The sequence below is a fragment of the Sceloporus undulatus genome, chromosome 7, assembly GCF_019175285.1.
Source record: "Sceloporus undulatus isolate JIND9_A2432 ecotype Alabama chromosome 7, SceUnd_v1.1, whole genome shotgun sequence".
In the NCBI taxonomy this organism is placed as follows: Eukaryota; Metazoa; Chordata; class Lepidosauria; order Squamata; family Phrynosomatidae; genus Sceloporus; species Sceloporus undulatus.
In genome coordinates, this window is record NC_056528.1 from 18706549 (window position 1) to 18725692 (window position 19144).

The window sequence follows — 19144 nt, forward strand, 5'->3', positions numbered from 1 at the left end:
AAAGAGTGTGATCATGTCACACCTCCATCTTCTCTTCACCAGGCTGGACATGCCTGGTTCCTTCAACCTTTCCTTGTATGTTTTGTTCTCTATATCTCATCCCATCCTCATTGCCTTGCTCTGAACCCGTTCCAACTTGTCTACATCTTCCTTAACATGAGACTCCAAAAACTGAACACAGTCCTATGAAAGCAGGATCTTCGCAGAAGAGTATTGTGATGACACTGAACTAAATTCATTCAAAGTCGGTCTTTAATGAAATTTCCAGGCCACCTCATCTATCCAATTTTAGCCAAATCATCTCTCTACCAAGAGAGACCTCCTGTTGCCCAGGCTTCTTAGAAAGAGTCGTGAAGGAGGCCATCATGAGAAGGCTGGGTGGTCTATAATCTATTTATTCAAAACATTTCTATCCTGCCCTCTATCCAAAGATCTCAAGGCAGCATACAGATACTCAGTATTCCAACAAGGGCAGACAATGAACATTATTTCAACAGACTAAAAACATATCAAGCACATTAACAAGTTAAAACAGGTTGAAAAGATTAGAACACGTGCATCGCATTGGAAGCAAATCACTGGCATGCCAATGTTTACATGGTCCTTTAAGGAATTTTAAGCAGTGTTAACTCTAGAGGTTGTTTCGCTGTTTTTTAAAATGGGACACACACACACATATATATATAGACACATAGACATACATACTAATTTTTGGTATATTTTAAAATCTGTTTAAATGAACTATAAATTGCCTTGATTTCCATTTTTGGAGGGGCAAAGGTAGGATATAAAGGAATGTCATCTTCATCATCAGTCATTATCACTGGAATTCTTTAACATCATCGATATTGTGTAACTTTATATTTGTTGTCATTGCGTGCCCCGAAGTCATTCTCATATGGCAACCCTAAGGCAGGGTTTTCTTAGCACGTTTATTTGTAGACATAACATAGTTGGACAGCACTTTAATCCAAAGCCTGGGGTTTGCAGATTTGTGAGGCACCAGCATGCTTTGGCAGAGAAGCTCAAGAACTTGTAAAAACTACAGCTACCATGATTCCATAGGATGGAGTGACTGCACTTAAAGTGGGGTCAAACTGCATTTTTTTCTACAGTGTAGATGCACCCTTGATGTCCACGTGGCATTTCTAAAGGCTCTGCTGAAGGTTTAAATTACTTTAATGCTAGAAACCGAAGGACTGAAGGAACATTTGGGCCTAAGAAATAGCTTTGATGGCACATAGGCAGCCTGCATGCCACCCTTTCACCATCCTGGACTTCAGCTGAACCCTGAGAAGGAACGTCTGGCCATTTTCTCAAGCTTGCATTTTCTCAGCAAGGTCACGTTGACTTTGACTACACTCAGTTTGACTCACTGTTTTCTGGCTACTCTGGTTCCCCTATAAGCCAATAAAATCAATTTTTTGATAAACAACAACAACAGACAACAGCGGCGATGCCCTGGGGCTTCATCAAAGGAGAATATGTCTTGTTCAGTGCAAACTCTGAAATGCTCAAGGTGCTCCACATGTGCAGGATGGCATTAATGCTCCATCAGCAACTCTTTGCCAAAGGGGAGAGGGTGAATGCAGGCTTTCCAAAAGTGTGCATTAATCCTGATTAATGCTCTGCCATTCCACTGCTTCAGCTGCTTTTAAAATGTCTTGGTTCCTCTTTTTCTCCCACTTTCCTCCTTTGTCCTAAGCTTATTTCAATTGCTGCAAACTGAGATTAAAATGCATTTAATTCAAGAGGAGTGGGGAGAGGAGGGGGCAAGATCTTGCCCTTTCCAGGAGGTTCAGCCAAAAGCAAACTGCTGTAGCCTCTCCTGGCTTGTGCATTCTTCTGCATTAATAACTTGACTATGCTTGGATATTACTTGGCTTCATGTATTTCAGGTCCAAAACACACTGCCGAAATAATCCAGTTTGAGACCACTTTAACTACCCTGGCTGAGTTCTAGGGAACTCCAGACATTGTAGTTTATCATGGCACCAGAGCTCTCTGACAGAGAAGGCTAAATGTCTCACAAAACGACTGTTCCCAGAATCCCCTAACATTGAGCTGGGGCAGTTAAAGCGGTCTCAAATTGGATTATTTCTGCCGTGTGTTTTGGACCTCCATTTTCCTCTGTAAACTGTCGGAGGGTATGTTTACGCTTGTTCTTGGCAAAGCTTTGATCAACATTATTTTTAAAAACCCACACAGTATATCATCCAAGGGATCCAAGTCATGAGGGATGCACATGCTTTTGCTCCCAAAGGGTCTTGTGTCTAAAACATTGCCAGCTGCAGTCGTTTCTACATTTCCTCTCTAGACTGGTTGCAAAAGGCTGCATACCTGTTGGGGAAAACAAACCTAAACTCCACTGGATGACATGGAGATGGTGCCGTAGTAGAGAACAAATGCTTCTTTGCCTTCCTTGCCAGCCCAGAGTATACCAGGGTTCCCAGGTTAGTACCATTCCTCAGACTGCCAGGCCAAAACCTAGGGGTGATAATGAAATCAAGCATGATCGATTAAGCATGAAGTACAGTTGCGCCAAACATGTTATTAAAATTGGGGAGAAAAAGATCCATCATGTTGAACAAAGAATACTTTCCTTCTTGAAGGCACTGCTCTCACCCTGAGATTCCTCCCCCTCCATCTCAGCCTGCAGAATGGAAAAGCAAGTCCAAGCCCTATCTATGACCTGGGAACCTAACAATGTGCTCCAAATTGTGCTTTGTCAGATTCATCATAAGCTTTTCGTCCATTCCTTTTCCAGCCATATTCCCCATTTGCTGTATATCACTCTACACTAAAGAGGCCTAGGAGTTCTCCTCAATGGAAGAAGTTCATTTGGAGCAATCATGTCAACCGTCTGTCTCCTCATTCTGGAAAGCAATGGGTGCTTCAATAGGAGAGTTAGCTGTTATTGTTGTTGTGTGCCTTCGTCATTTCTGACTTATGGCGACCCTAAGGCAAAACTATCATGAGGTTCTCTTAGCAAGGTTCTTCCAAGGGGGTTTGCCATTGCCATTCTCTGAGGCTGAGAAAGTGTGACTTGGCCAAGGTCACCCAGTGGGTTTCATGGCCGAGCCAGGATTCGAACCTTGGTCTCCAGAGTTGCAATCCAATGTTCAAACCATAAACCATCTCAGAATTAGCCATCCCAGCTGTGAGATTCTGTGAGATTTGGGGACTTGTGGGGTGTGTGTGTGTGTGAAATTATAATGGTTTTGCACATTTTCCAATGTGTTTTTGTTGTTGCAAATGTGACACTTTTTTTTACAAATGAAATGTGCAAAAATTTATGCAATGCAATGGATTGTGTGCAAATGAGACAACGTCTTTGCACAATTAGCAAAGGTTTTGCATTACACAAAATGCAGTTTTCCTGATATGCCTAGCAGTTAAAATGAAGTCAAACTGCATTGTTTTTGCAAAGTAGATGCGCCGCCCCTCCAAATATACTGTTCAAAAAGTTAGTTTTCAGATGCTTAGTTAGAAAAACAACACAACCTCACAACACACCAGAAGGCTGCAAGTTTGTGACAGAAAACATATCTAAGTAGTTGGACCAGCTGTGCCTTGTAAATATACAAGTAGCTAAAAACAGTAACAGTTACACTGCAAAAAGATATCAGTTGTTACTTGGTAGTCATAATGTAACATAGACATGTCTTATTTACTCTCTCTCTCTGTGCAGATAGATAGATAGATATGTTTTTGTAATTAGGTTTGCCAAAGTGAAAACTGGAAAATCTTATATAGCTTTCATGGTTGTGCAGAAGAAAATGAATTTCAACATGGAGAAATGTAAGGTATTGCACTTAGGGCAGATAAATGAAATGCACAGATATAGGATGGAGGACACCTGGCTTCACAAGACTATATGTGAAAGGGATCCAGGAGTTCCTAGTAGACTACAAGTTCGACTGGAGTCAACAGTGCAATGCAGCAGCTAAAAAGGCCAATGCAATTTTAGGTTGCATCAATAGAAGTATAGTGCATCAAGGAAAGTAATAGTGTCACTATTCTGCTTTGGTCAGGCCTCACCTGGAATATTGTGTCCAGTTCTGGGCACCACAATTCAAAAAGGATGTTTCCAAGTCAGAGGGGGTCCAGAAGAGGGAGACCAAAATGGTGAAGGGTCTGCCATGCCTTAAGAGGAAAAACTTGGAGAGCTGTGTAGCCTGGAGAAGAGATGGTTAAGAGGTGATATGACAGCCCTGTTGAAGTACTTGAAGGAGTGACACACTGAGGATGGAGATCATGGAGCAAGCTTGTTTTCTGTTGCTCCAGAGACTAAATTATGGAACAATGGATGCAAGCTCTAGGAAAAGAGATTCCAGCTCAACATTAGGAGGAACTTCCTGACAGTGAGAGCTGTTCGACACAGTGAAAGTCTCCTTGAAACAGAGGCTGGGTGGGGATGCTTTGATTGTGAGTTCCTGCATGGCAGGATGGGGTTGGACTGGATGGCCCTTGGGGGTATCTTCCAACTCTAGGATGTTTTGATCCTCTCTTTCTCTCTGCCCCCCCCCCTTGTTGCAGCCTTGTCGTCCCTCTAGTTCCCCCTTGGTTGGGTCCCTTTCGCAAGCGCAGCTCCGGCGGCTGGAAGCGAGAGCGAAGCAGGAGAGGCAGAGGCCGCCAGCCACGCAGCCACGCGCGCCTCCACCCACTGAGCCACCCAGCCACCCACCCAAGTACTTTCCTTCCATTCTGGTGGTGGGGGACTTTGGAGCAACTCCCACCGGCCTCTTCAGCTCAGCATTGCGCGCAAGGGCCCTCTCCACCTTCTTGGACTTGACTTGGATTTCCTCCCCTCCTTTCCTTTCCTTTCCATTTTGTTTTTTGCCCCCAAAGGAGGACTCCAAGGAGAACTAGAGGGGGGTGGGGTCGGTGGGAAACCCGCACCCCATTTCCAAAAAACACCCCCAAGCAGCAAGAAGAAGAACATCTCCAAACACCTTTCCCTCCTGGCACTTTTGTCCTCCTTCCGCCCAGCTTTGATTTGTTTTTAATTTTTTCTCATATATATATTTTGGGGGAAAGAAAATTGCAGTGGATTTCTCTTCCTTCCCCTGTTATTATTCCTTCCCTTCTTCTTTTTTTGGGGCATCGATCTCCATCCCACCAAACCTCTCGGGCATGAGTTAAACTAGCGAAAGAGATGGACACCAAACATTTCCTTCCCTTGGGTGAGTTGGATTTCTTCTACGCACACACCCCCCTTTTTGGGTTTGGCATTTCTGTTTCTTGGGGGGGATTGTAGCCAAAGGAAAAGGCCTGGCTGGGTTGTTTCTTGCAGGGGAGAAAGTGAGAATAAAAAGGGAAAGGAGAGTTATTGTTTTGGGGGCCAAGCAAGGCTGAGCTTTGGGTGCCTTTTCGTGCGTAAAAGCGCACAGGTTTGGCTTGGAGCTCTTCCATCTTAGGGACTTGGGAAAAGAAAGAGAAAGGATCTGGAGGAATTGGGACTAAAGAAAAAGGGCTCAGGAGTGGGGTTGTATGGTTGTGTGTCTGTGTGTGTTGGAGGGGTGTCTTTTGTACCCCTTTCTTTGCTTTTTGGCTTCCCTGTGGCTGGCTTGGCTTCTTGGAATGGAGTCATCCAGGCCAACGATGTTGTTGTTGTTGTTGTTGTTGTTGTTGTTGTTGTTTTGTGTGTGTGTGTGTGTGTGTGTATATATATATATATATATATATGTCTTGTCTTTGTGGCTGGTTGTGGGGGTGGTTGTTGTTGTTGTCACAGGCTTTGGAAGGGGACACACACACACACAAATGAAAGCCTTCCCTTTAATAAAACCCTACAAGAAAAGATTTGCCAAAGGAAAAAAGAAAGGTTGGGAGTGGGAGTGAACCAGATTGAGCTTTGGGAGACATAGTTGTCCAGGGGAGAGTCTGAGTTTGATTTTGGAGAAGGGAAGGGATGGCTGGAGTGGGAAAGGATCCTGGGATGGAAGCAAAGTTAGGCAGGGATAGCAGTAAATGATCTTGGGATCATGGAATCTTTCTTTCTTTCTTTCTTTCTTTCTTTCTTTCTTTCCTTTTCCTCCAAGTCTTTGGAAGTTGGCATTGGGCGGAGAGAGGCTGTGAACCTCGAGGAGGAGGGAAGGAAAGAAAGAAAGGAGGGGGGAACCCCGGAGAGTTGGGGAAGCTTTCCGCAGGAAATCAAAAGAAAGAAAGAAAGAGGGAAAGGAGGAGTGTGAGCAGGCCTGAAAGTCTTGCGAAAGGCCGCCCTGTTCCTTTCTCTTTCCTTCTCTAACTCCAGGAGTTTGGGGTGTCTCTCCATGGAAGAAAGTTTTCTTTTCTTCTTTTTAAAAAAGAAATGTGATCAAAATGGGCCCCTTTCCCCCCAAAAAACTGGCTGGAGGTTTGAGGCCGAATGGATTTTAGGAAGCCACTCCAGAGAGGATTGTGTCTTCTTCTTGTTGTTGTTGTTTTTTTTTTAAAAAAAGGTGATTTTATTTTATTTTTAGCCATTAAAAATATTTCTGTTGTTGTTGTTGGCACGGAGGAGGCATGTTTTGGAACAAAGTCCCTTCTTTTTGCAGGAGTTCAATTTCTATAGCATTTGTCGCTTTTGTAAGCTGTTGATTGTATTTTTTCGGTACGTTTTTAATAGTACGGTTTTGGAGTGTGAGCTGCTTTGGGTCCCAGTTTTGGGAGAAAAGCAGGATACAAACTAATACAATAAATAAGTAAATTATTTTGAGAGTATACGGATTTGTTTCTTTTGTCCCCCCCCCCCCCCGTCCCCATCCCCAGGATTTGGCCAAAAGGATCTGTCTGAAAGTATATTGCCTACTTTCTGGGATTATATACACTGTCTGGCTTCTCTCCTTCCTTCCCTCCCCCTATTTTTCCTTTAACCCTTTAAATTAACTCCTATCCTCTTACCTACCCTTGAAACATCTCAGTCTGGAATTGCTTTTCTGAAAGAGACCAGAAGGATGGGATAGGCAGTCACGGTCAAGTTGCTAGATCTCAGTGAGGCCTGACTGTGGATCTCTCAGCGCCCTTTGTCCTTTTGCCCTCTTTGAATCCCAGTGTTGGAGAAAGGTGGGGTGTAAATCTTTGGAATCAATAAAATAAAAATAAAGAAATGAATTCTAGTGGGAATTCCCCATCTCTCCTTTGCTTTCCCCTGTGGAGTGTTTTCACCTGCCTGCCCCACCTCCATTCATGTTCCTTCTCAGTGTTTTGTGAGTCATGTTCTGGCTTGCTGGCGACTCTCATGGTTGCCAGTGGCGGTTGGTTGGTTGCTTGCTTTCATAGTTTTGTTCTGACTTTATGAAAAGATGCCTGGCTGGCCTTTCTCGCTCTCAGCCTGTGGCTCATCTTTGTGGCTTTCTGCAGTCTGAAGCCAAAAGGGTGAAAAGTGACTCTGGTTTAGACTACAACACCCATAATCCCCTAGCCCTGTCCACAGGGGAAGAGTGGCTTGGAGCACAATTGTCCCTGCAGTTGGGGGTAAGATTCTTCTATGGGACAACAAGGGCCAGCGTTACCAATGGCATCTATATGTCTTTGACATATACTGTATATACTAGAAACTTAGGTCGGAAAATTGATCCCCAAAACCTGAGTCACCATATCCATGGGTCAATGTAAGTACTGTATCTTAACTCTTATTTAAAAGAAGAAACCATTCTCTGGTGAAAAGCAAGAGTATAATCTCTCCTGGAAGCACTGGCCCCCTCTATTCTCTCATCCATTCAGCCTTAAGAGTAAACACAAAGAGTTATGTCTGCTGGAATTCTGTACATTCTTTGACATTGTTTTGCTTTGCTTCAGATCCTTTGCTATATGGCCCTAAGTTTTACCCTGGACGTATCCATAGGTCATCACAAAATCCATACTTTTGGCCCCCAAACTTGCTGTTGACGTATATGTGAGATCAACTTATAGTCAAGTATATGTGGTATATGTCCCTGAGAGACTGTGGAACTAGCCATCATGAACAACCAGCAAAATGTTGGTTGCATGCAATGTGGTGGGTGTGGTGGAGGAGGGACTCTTGTAAGCCTGGTTATAGAGATGAGGAGTAGGCTTGCGATAACATCTGAACAACGCATCATGTTCAAAAGGATCTCTTCCTGGATTCCTGATACTTATGAAAGCTTGAGATTTCCACCAGTCTTCCTCCTATTTCTTCCCTTCTCTTTTTGCTAGAGAAACTTTATAGAGTTTGGACATCTGCTCTGAGCAGAGAGCATAGATGGGATCATGCATCCTTCCAGTGGTTATTGCACTGCGACTCCCAGTAACCCTAACCAGCTTTGCCAATGGTTTAGGGATGCTGGGAACTGAAACTGAGGAACTTCTGGGGGGCAACATGGTTCCCACGCTTGTTATAGAGAAGTAACAGAAGCTCTCATTTAAAGTGCTGGACACAAGAGAATATGTAGAGAGATCTTGTAGTACCTTTGAGACTAAGGGGCTATACAAATGCCACCCTTGCATGTCCCTGATTTGTGCCACAGCAGCTGCATGTTGTGGCACCAATCCATGCCCCCAAAGAAGCTGCTCTGTGGTGACCCAGTGGGTTTCCATAACTGAGCAGGGATTTAATCCTTGGCCTGTAGTCCAATGTTCAAATCACAATGACCCTATTCTGCGCTTAGAGAAATTATAATTTCCCAAATGATGGGAAAACATTGAAAAAGTTTCCTTGCTCTCTTGACAACAAAACCTAGATGCTTTAGTTGAATATGTGTGACCTGGAAATCTTGGGGGTGCTCTGGAGCTGGGGTACGCAAGGGGGAAGAGAGAGACAAAAGATACCATTTCAAATGTGAAAATCGAAGTTTGATCCCAGACCAAAGTATTGGTCTGTTTGTGGAGAGGGCAAAGGTCTGTTTTCCCCAGTCCTTTCACTGCCAAACATTTATGAGCAGACCAACTAGCCAGGTGACTGTCGTATTTGCACTAGTTACACTGTAAAAAGTTAAAATGTTGTTTTAATTGGGGAGGGGGAAGTGGCCTAAGGCGAGCTGAGTTTAAAAACTTGGCAATGGCTTAGGGGGAAAAAAGATTCAGCATCCTTTGCAGTTGTACATATCTCCGTGTCTTTTTCTTGTGCTCCAGATAAAGCTCCCCACTGCCCTCTTTGCAGTGTGGGCCCCCAGTATCTCCAAGGCCACCTTTTGTATCTTTGCCCTTGTGATGTCAGCGGACTCTTCCCTCTCACCACAAACACACCCGCACACCATCATTGGAGAGGCTGGTTGCCCAGAGTGTATAATTCAGGGGGGAAAGGAGCCTGTGCCCCTCTAAATCTGGAGTGGGCAACTGTAGCGTGCGCCAACTTTGCCATGAAACAAAGAAAAACTATTAAGCAAACAGGATTTTTCAAGGGTTGGGGGACTTCCACCTCTTTAAAAGGCAAATTCTGGAGATTCCTGGGAAAAGCAATTCTCCATATATATATATATATATATATATATATGGGTTGAGGGCCACAAAAAAGCAGCCTTAGGGGTTTTATGGGTCCCCAGAGCCTCACCCTGCTTTAAATTGGTCTTCTACCTCCTGCCATGTAAGCCCACTGGGTGACTATGGGTAAGTCACACTCTCTCAGCCTCAGGAGATGGCAATGGCAAACCTCCTTTCAAGAAACTTGACAAGAAAATCCCGTAATAGGTTTACCTTAGGGTTGCCATAAGTCAAAAATGACTTGGAGGCACACAACAAGAAGAAGAACACCAACAAAAGTCAGCGGACTTAGATAAGGTGTCATTCCCTAGCACATGAGAGGTAGGGGGAGATTCCACACACTGGTGTAAATCTCCACATGGGGTTCCACACTGATTGTGCCATGCACATCTGTGTTGAATGGCAATATTACACAAATGTGCAACTTAAGCCACAAATCAACATGCCTATGAGTATCCACATGTTGCTGCACAGTCCTGGTGCTGGATTTTGGCTTCTCTCTCTCTCTTTCTTTCCCCATGATTCTACCAGGAGCAAACAGTTCAAGAAGTTGTGCCACCCTAGCCTGGCGCCTGGTGTGACTTCTGCTTTATGATGTCCTTTGCTGCTTTTTAGTGAGCTGTCAGAGGGTCAAGAATTTCCAGTTCTTGGTTATAGATGTTGCTGTTGGCCCTGCGAAGCGGTGGATGGAGAGCAAAGAAAGCCCCAACCCAGGCAGAATCAACACATCTTGGGGAGATGGAACCCTTGGCTCTCAAACCGCCTAGCTGTGAAAGCAACATCGTCAAAGATTGTTTGGGGAAAGAGAGCCAGCTATTGCAGATTTTTCACAGCACACTTGCACAAACAAGCCTGTGGGATCAAATTCATGTGGGGTCCAGGGAGTAAAAATCCTGGATGGATGAACTGGCACCTCTCCAAAAACCATATTGGTGAAACTTTTGCAACACTCTGGAGGATAATATTGAGTGACTTCTTTGGTCCATGACAGAAAATTTTGAGTTGACCCCTTATTGGCTGGGGAACAGACAGCTTGCAGTGGGACAGCTGAAGAAAGAAAATGATGATAATTATGGCTCAAATCTTGGTGGTTAACCCAACTTTGAGTAGATCAATCGAATCAATTGCTGAATGGTGAGCCAATACAGTGGACAAAGCCTCACTGATTCACTGGGTGTGCTCTACTTGGAGCTAGCAACAGAATTCACGCTAATATTTATTTGGGGACTGAGGTGGGGATTTGTGGATTGAGGTGGGGAACAATGACAAATAGCATCAGTTAAAAGACCCTATAAAACCAATCCTATCAATAAATAGTTTTAACAGTCCATAATTTAAAAATAATATGCAAGAAGAGACTGGTCTTTACTGCTGTTTTGAATGTCTCCAGCTGGTGAATGCCTTCTGGCAGGTCATTCATAATCTGTTGGTGTCCAAAGAAATGTCCTAGTTTTGGCTGACTAAAGTAGATGTCCCCCAGAGGACCTTATATGGGAGATACATAGAATAGATTGAGCATGACTGAGGTGATTTCCTTGGAGAACAAGCCCATTTGCTCTAATGCAAATCAAAGCATTTCCCTCTTTGGTGGAACTGTGTTATTGTTTCATTGGACAATTCTGTAATTTGTGGTCTTGCTTACAGTATACCAGCTCATATCTTAAACTGGCAACGTGAATCTCCATGTGAAGAGTTAAACATTAATTGTGTTACACAACCCTGTTGAATGGCAGTATTGTGAAACTGAAGCAAGCCACCAAATGTGCAACTGAATGTTTAACCAATGCACTGGTGCATCCTTGCCATGCACGGTAGGTGTCCATGTGCAACAGGACCACAAAATAACCAGCAGCTTTCATAGGTGAATTTAGGCATGTGTAAGACACCATCAAAAGTCTCACTGTTGAGTAGCAAGCATCTAAAATTCATAATCAGATTAGATGTTGCACAAAATGAGGGAGTAGAGGAGGGGATGCTCTGCAGGAATCGTTGATCTGTGCATTCCCCTTTGGGTTTTAAAAAAGTATACCTAGTGCTGAAAAACTGCTGGCCATTTCGGATGAGGGGTTCTACTAGTCCAACATGAAATGATTTCTCATTTTGCACAAAATTTCTTATAGTACTCTGTTGGTAAACCATCTGGTCCTGGAGTTTTCCTTTTTAAAATTTACTGATTGCTTCTAAATTTCAACCTCTGATATACAGTGCGCCTGCGTCATATGTGGCTTTGAGCATACGGGGTGCAAGGGGCGGTGCATTCCATTTGCATGAATGGGGTGTGCACCTGTGGCACATGCGCCATCATGCCGCCGCGCCACTGCATGCATGAGCCCCATTCATGTGAATGGGGCTTGAGCATGCATGGAATTCAGTTTACTTGGGGTGTGTGTGTCCGGAACGGATCCCCTGCATAAGCCGAGGGCAGACTGTATCTTCTTTCTTTCCTTCCTTCCTTCCTTCCTTCCTTCCTTTCTGGCAATCCACTCCCCCCACACACACAGAATGCAGTTGCAGAAGGGATGAGTTCTGTCTATCAAAAACCTCTTCCTCCCCCAAGTGCTAGTATACCCCCAGTTTTAACCGAAAGCAAACAAAGAAGGCAGCTCTTGGAATGAAAACACAATTATCCTTTTTTTTGTTTTGTTCTGATTCGCAAGGTGTTGCGAATGCACCTTGAGGTGGGCTGCAAGGCCTTGCTGCTCCTTTACCACAACTGGAAGGCAAGCAAAGGAGGAAGGACAACTTCAAGTTTGCTTTGTCAGCTCTGCCTCCTCCTCTTTGGCTTGCTTGGGCCTCTTGCAAATCACCCTGACCCTCCCTTTCCCCCCACCTCCTGTCTTTTGGATGGCACAATGATGGTGGTGCAGCCAACCCCCTGATCTCCAGGCCAGTAAAACGGCAATGAGCTTCCCATCTGTTGGCTGCCGTTTATGGTGGCCACTTCCCTCTCTCATCCCAGCTCCTTGTACTGGGCTCTTAAAGAAGCTTTTATAATCTTGGGGGAGGGGAAGAGGACACAAGAGAGTTGGGGAAGGAAGCTGAAAGCCAAAACCCTTGCAGACTTCAAGGCATCTGCACGTGATCGCTAGCCTGGGAGGCCAGACTGGTTGGGGGCACGGATGTCGTCATCTCGGTGGAAGGGTTGAAAGAAGGTTCAAGGCAGGTCCAGGTTGGAGTCAGGCTTCCCGATGGCTGCAGATCGTACTACTCTGCACTTTCCAAAAACGAGCTCTTCCAACTGGAATACTTTTAAGTATTTCTGTTGGCTGTTTCTAAATGGCCTTTCTTTCCCATTGGCCTTCCAAGAAGTCAACAAAAATGAAAAGCAATTTTAAACAAAGAACCATGTAGATTTAAAGAGATCTGAAAAGCAGTGAAGCATGCATATATATATATATATATATATATATATATATATATATATATATGGCTCTAGTGAGTGAGCCAAGAAGGTAGGTCATTCACCAACATGAACTGGAGCTGGGGAATTTCTCTCTATATACGCATGTTGTATAAACTCACTTGTAAGTCACAGTCCCATCCTGTCTGCTCCTCTGCAAGTTAATATATTTAAAAGGACAAATGGGCTGAGAAAGGGGAAGCAATTATTGAGAAACCAAAGCCGTTTGGGGGTCTCTGGGCGGGTGGTGCGCTCAGGCTGGTTCTCCTCCGTGTGCGCTGGTGTGCGTTCCGTTTGGCTCGCTGACGGTCAAATTGTCCCCTAGAGTTACAAAGCAATTGCTTGTGCTCCTTAGCAGACTAAGCATGAAATGGTGCAGAAAGGGAGGGATGGGATCGAATTGGGAGGAAGCCAAAGCAAGAGGAAATAATGATCTCTCCCCCACCCCTTCCTCTCTGTTATTATTATTTTCCTCCTTTTCGCTCTAGAAAAACTTTTGGAGACTGGGATTTTATATCCCTGCTTTCAAAGATATTTATGCACAGGCTCCTGCAAATGTATTGTATGTGTTACCAAAGACAAGAGTAAGTTAGGACCGTCCAGATGTTCTTTGACTGCAACTCCCAGCATTCCTAACTATTTGGTTATTTTTTTAAAAAAAGAATGGACTGTATTTTCTCTGTCCTGAAAAATTCAACTACTTGTTTTACACATGAGGAATGGAAACGGATAGATTTTGGTTGGCTGTCTGGGAGCGTCAACCAAAAGTGTGATTGTTTGCAAAGAAATGACAGCTGTCTCCTGATACCAATTCCAAAGAAAAGGCCTGTTTGGGGCAGGAGCTCCTGACTTTGAAGGTTCAGTTCTGTTATTAAATGAGGATTTCTCCTATTGAGCCACGGGAAGTCTAGTTGAGTGGAGAAATTTAGCACCTGGCCGTTGGACAGTAAGTACCAACCTAATGGGCTAATATATTAACCTAACTATCTTCTTTCCTACAGAGCCCAGGCCATAAGATCTTCCAGCTGTTTCTTTTAGCTGTTCATGGTATTTATTGACACACTCCAAGAGATACAGGGAGAGGGTTTATTGGACCACTATTTACGATTCCTTTGCCTGCCTTGAGTAAAGGGACTTGTAAGTGACTCAGCTCTGCATGTAAGGGAGAGTCCGGAAGCATTAATCACATTGTTGTGTGTGTGTCTGTGTTGTGTGGACTTGGATAAATTGTATCCTTTGGCCGAGGATACAAACCCCAGTCTCAAAATTGCACAGTCGGTCCTCCGCATCCACCGATTTTTTATCCACGGATACAAGCATCCACAGCTTGAAAAAGTATAAATTCCAAAAGGCAAACCTTGATTTTCCATTTTATATAAGGGACACCATTTTGCTATGCCATTGTATGCAATAGGACTTCAGCATGCATGGATTTTGTTATCCAGGGGGGATCCTGGAGCCAAATTGCAGTGGATAACAAGGATCCACTGTACTGTTGAACTCCAAGTGAAGCAAAAAGGCAAAGCAATGCTTAGGTGACATATAGAGGAAGGACAAGTGATTGTGGCCAGAGTTTCATTTCCAGCCCATATGCCACCATGTTCGGGACCAGTGTAGTGTAGTGATTTGAGCATTGGACTCTGACTCTGGAGACTAGTGGTTTGATTGCTGGACTATGACTCTGGAGAGCAGGGTTCAAATCCCACCTTGGCCATGGAAACTCACAGGATGAGCTTGGGCAAATCACATTCTCTCAGCCTCAGAGGATGACAATGGCAAGCCTCCTCTGAAGAAATGTGCCAAGAAAACCCCATGATACATCTGCCTTAGGATCCCCATAAGTTGGAAAGACGTGAAAGCACACAACAACCAATCTCACCATGTTGTTTGGGTTTGTTGGTGGCGAACTCTCCTTTGCTGGAGATTTTTAAGCAGGGATGTGATAGCCACTGGTCAGAGACCCTTCCACTATGCATCAGATACATGACCCTTAAGCATCCCTTCTAATTCTTTGACTTTTGGTGGATTTTTGGAAATTGAACCACAGCTGGCCCTCTGCGTTTCCAGCTTTGACTTTAGTGAATTTGATTATTCATGGATTTGACTCTGCCAGAGGTTGACCATAGAGTTACAATGGAGGACCTAGCTATTCCTAGAGAAAACACTTCTCTAGGCAGTTGTAGGTCCTCCAACAGAACTCTATGGCCAATTTCGGCCAAGTGTCAGCCGTAGAGTTGTGCTGGAGGACCTACAAATGTCTAGAGAGGTATTATCTCAGGTTAAGGTTAAAAAAAGAAGTATTTTTCAATTTGCATTTTAAAAAACTTGCATGGGGTTCCTATGTCCCCAGTGAAGGTGGAGAGCCCACTGTAGTCCTCGGGAGAGAAAGAGAGCCTCCACTTTCTGTTGTAGCCACAACCAAGCTGCCTATTAATTACTTTGCAGCTCTTTAATAACGTCTCTGGGGACCAACGGCTTTTTGAGCCCAAACAAAGAGCCCTGGAATGTGCCATGAGACTGTTTCTAATGGCTGAACATGGCTGCAAAGTGTTGGCTGCGGAGCTAAAGTGAAGCCAGCCCAGGAAGGGCGAATGAAGGCCATAGCCAAGGGGGCAACCCAGGAGACAAGAGAGCCCACATCTTTTGCTGCATCGGAGGTTCGGACTGAGATAAAATTCTTTATGAATTTTCTTCTTGGAGAAAGCAATTATCTTCTTGCTGCAGGAAAGTCTTCTATTCGCAATTTGGAACTTGGCTTGTGAAAAATTCGTAAGTGGTTATTTTTTTTGCAGAAAACATCTTTTTCTGGGCATAGAATAATATTTCTGCACAGAGATATTGTTTCTCTGCAAAGAATATGCTGTTTGCTGTGGAGGACGTGCTGTTGTCTGTGCAACTCATCCATGCCTGTGTTTGCACTGCAGAAATACCAGTTCAGCTGCCAGAGATCAATGCTGTGGGATGCTGGGAATTGTAGTTTGTTGTGGCACCAGAGCTCTCTGATAAAGAAGGCTAAATCTCTCACACGACTACAATTCCATGAATTCCATAGCATTGAGCCACGGCAGTTAAAGTGGTCTCATACTGGATTATTTCTCCAGTGTGGGTGCAGCCCATGTGCCAGTTTGGTGCTGAATAACTGTGAAAATTCTTGTCGTTCTTCTTGTTGGGGTCCTTCAAAACTAGATGATTAGTTACTACAGTAATTAATTAATGATTGCTTATTGTGATGTGCATTTCTTGAGCGTGTATCAGGGCTTGGAAGCAATGAGTTACCAGGAATCCAGTTACTAGGTAACTATTTACTGTGCAATTTATGAAGGCGGGGGCTTCTTATCCTCCTTTTATATGTTTGTGTGTCTTTCTCTTCCCCGCGAAAGGCCAAACCAAGTGTGGTAAACAATTATAGTAACCCTGCATGCTTTACACTAACATCTTCTTCAATTTTACATGTGTGGATTTCCGCATGTTCTTTTCATTTTTATCACTCTCGGGAAAAAAAATGTTTATAAAGCAATGAACTAATGGGTCTGTCATGATATTCAGGTCTCTCCTTCCTCGCAGTAGATGTGCAAACTTTATTGTTGCGGTGCAGACGTCTAACTGGTGGGAAAGTTTATTATTGAGTCAATTGTTTGTTGCTTTGCATCCTCTCAGTGATTTTGGCTTGGACAGAAGCCCAGATATTTTTTCCCTTTCTTTAATCATACAGATAAGTCTGCTTATTCCAAATAACTTGTGTGTGTTTGTGCATGCTGTTCAATCCAGGGTTTGCTTCTTCTGAGTCAAGGCTTTGCAAGCATTTTCTCCATGCCTCTTTCAATGTTAAGTTGCCTACAAAAGGTACACATGCCCAAGATTTCTGTGGGTTAGCCACTTTCATTCATGCAAAAATAATACCACCAGTGTCTGCTGGGTCTGGTTTTCTCTACAGGAACCCTTGATAACCTTTCAAGAAACCTTCTAGGTCTTCCAAAGAAGTCCCAGGTTTTGTTTCACGGATGCTGAAATTCACGATTTGACTCCCACTTCAGCCATGAAACCCATTGGGTGACCTTGTGCAAGTCACACTCTCTCAGCCTCAGAGGATAGCAATGGCAAATCCCCTCTAAAGAAACCTGCCAAGAAAACCCCATGATAGGTTCATTGCTTTATGAACTTACCCCATACATCGGAAATGATCCAAAGGCACACAACAAACACTCATAAGGGCTCATATACAAACTAAAAGGCCATGAATGAAAATTGTCTGGGTGACATGGGTATTGTTATAAAACCTCAAACAGGGTAGCAAAGAATCAGCCTATTAGTTAGTGATGCTAGAGGGTCTTTTTTTCTACCTTGAAAAAGGGCAATCTAGAGACTCTGGCATGGTTGAAGGCTACAAGAACTACTTAGAGGGCACACATTGTGTATTCCTGCATGGCTGGACTGGATGGCCCTTGAGGTCTCTTCCAACTCTTTGCTTCTATATGGCCCCCAAAGTCACCATCTCACCCACTCCAAAAGATGATGGGACAAGTCTTGGTTTTCATGGCTGGATGCAATGCTTTGCTTCTGCTCCGCTTGGCAGCGCATGTAAACCATCGCCAAATGCACGTGTTTCCTTTGGTGTGGTTTTGCGAGGCAGAAGTGGGTTTCCTCTCTTGGATCTGCACAAGCACTGTGTGTGTGTGTTTGTGTGAGTGTGAAGGGTTTCCCTCCCACACCTTCGGCTGTCTGGTCCTTCTGGCTTCCCAGCGTTCCTGTTGCAAAATCCCCTTCTTAGCTTAAGCTCTGGGCTGCCTGCGTTCTGGTGCACAGCTGTTCATACTTTGGCAACATGGTGTGCCTCTATGTATGGGGGGTGGCAGACTCTACCGATGATCCCCCAATCCCACTCTACTGCTGCCTGTCTTCCTCCCACCATTTTGTTCACCAGCAGAAGGGAAGACGGCATGGATGATGGGCATCCATCCACCTGTCCTAGTGGATCCACCTTGTCCCGTGCCTTCAAATTATTTCCAACTCATTGCTACCCTAAGGCGAACCTGTTATGGGGCTCTCGGGATTTCTTCAGCAGGGATTTGCCAATGCCTTCCTTAGAGGCTGAGAGAGTATGACATGCCCAACGACTTGCAATAGGCTTCCATGGCCAATGGAGATTTGAATCTTGATGTACTAGAGACCTAGTCCTATACTAAAAACCACCACATTGGCTTTTGTGATCCTATTCTAGCGATTCTCATGCCCAAATTGAATGTACAAGTTAAACCTTAGCATTAACAAAACAGAAGCTCTGTAAAAAACAGGTTATCTATCCAGACAAGTGAAATTGCACTGCTTGCACTTTTTGGACAATAATAGCCACAATCCCCTCGAGGATTCTGGATGTAATAGGCCCCCAAGTATATTTTTCAAGCTTTGGGGGCAAGATTTGTTTATTTTATTTAGGTTGCATCCACACCACAGAAATAATCCAGTTTGACACCATTTTGATTGCCGTGTCTCGTGTCTACACCAAGCGAGCCTGTGATAGTGGCAGGACCAAGAGAGAACCTTCCGCTATAGATCTTAAAAGTCAGGCAGATTTGTATGGGGAGATACGGTCTTTCAAATAGTCTGGACCCAAGCTGTGTAGAGTCCAGAGGAAGACCTTCTCTGTTCAGAGGAGCTTTGGCATGGCCTTCCTCTAAGGCTAAGAGAATGTGATTTGCCTGAGGTCACCAAGTGGTTTTGAATGGCTGACAGGGGATTTGAATTCTGGTCTCCAGAGTCCTAGTTCAGCACTGAAAGCACTGCACCATACTGCCTCTTAGGTGTTTGGTTGCTTCCCAAATGGGTCACTAGCACCTTCACATGATGGACTTGCTCAAGGACCTCTATGGAAAAGGTGTCCTACTTTTTTAACAGAAGAGCAGAGCTTGGAAGTACCACATGAAACGCAATACCTTTACACAAGAACGGGTGGTCAATGGGTGGTTTAGTTGTGGATTCCTGACCGCCTTCAGGAAGTTAGACTAAATGGGTCCATTTGGTCCCGTCCTAATCCACAGGCCATTTTTGAGTCTCCCCTTTCTCTTTGTTAATCTTTCTATTTTTAAAAACTAGAAATGCCTAGTATTTGTTTGGGAGTTGTTTGGAGGAAAACAATGGAGAGGAAGTACAAAGAATTGTTGTAACCTCTTGTTCCAAGCTTCCTTGGGACTCCTGTTAAGAGAAAGCCAGGATGCAAAAGAGATAAATGAAATAATGTTAAGGGAGCGGGACCTGGAGGGTGGTGGAGATTGCAGCCCTATGAGATGGCACCCCTGCTCCATCCCTACACACTTTTCGGCTTCT

General features: G+C 44.2%; 1 protein-coding gene and 1 long non-coding RNA gene across 3 annotated transcripts in view; one reads left to right on the top strand and one right to left on the bottom strand.

Annotated features, from left to right (window-relative positions):
- Positions 1-263: 263 nt before the first annotated feature.
- Positions 264-6976, bottom strand: LOC121936177. Its single transcript, XR_006104931.1, has 3 exons — positions 6890-6976; positions 4042-4178; positions 264-2487 (listed from the first exon to the last, which is right to left on the bottom strand). It is a non-coding gene; the product is annotated as an uncharacterized LOC121936177 (long non-coding RNA).
- The window catches only part of RXRA (retinoid X receptor alpha), a 149526-nt gene continuing 134983 nt past the window's right edge, over positions 4602-19144 (top strand). For both annotated transcript variants that reach the window (XM_042478083.1, XM_042478084.1), the window contains exon 1: positions 4602-5186. In XM_042478083.1, the coding sequence (XP_042334017.1) occupies positions 5159-5186 (28 nt within the window). In that variant the 5' untranslated portion in view covers positions 4602-5158. The remainder of the gene's footprint in view (positions 5187-19144) is intronic.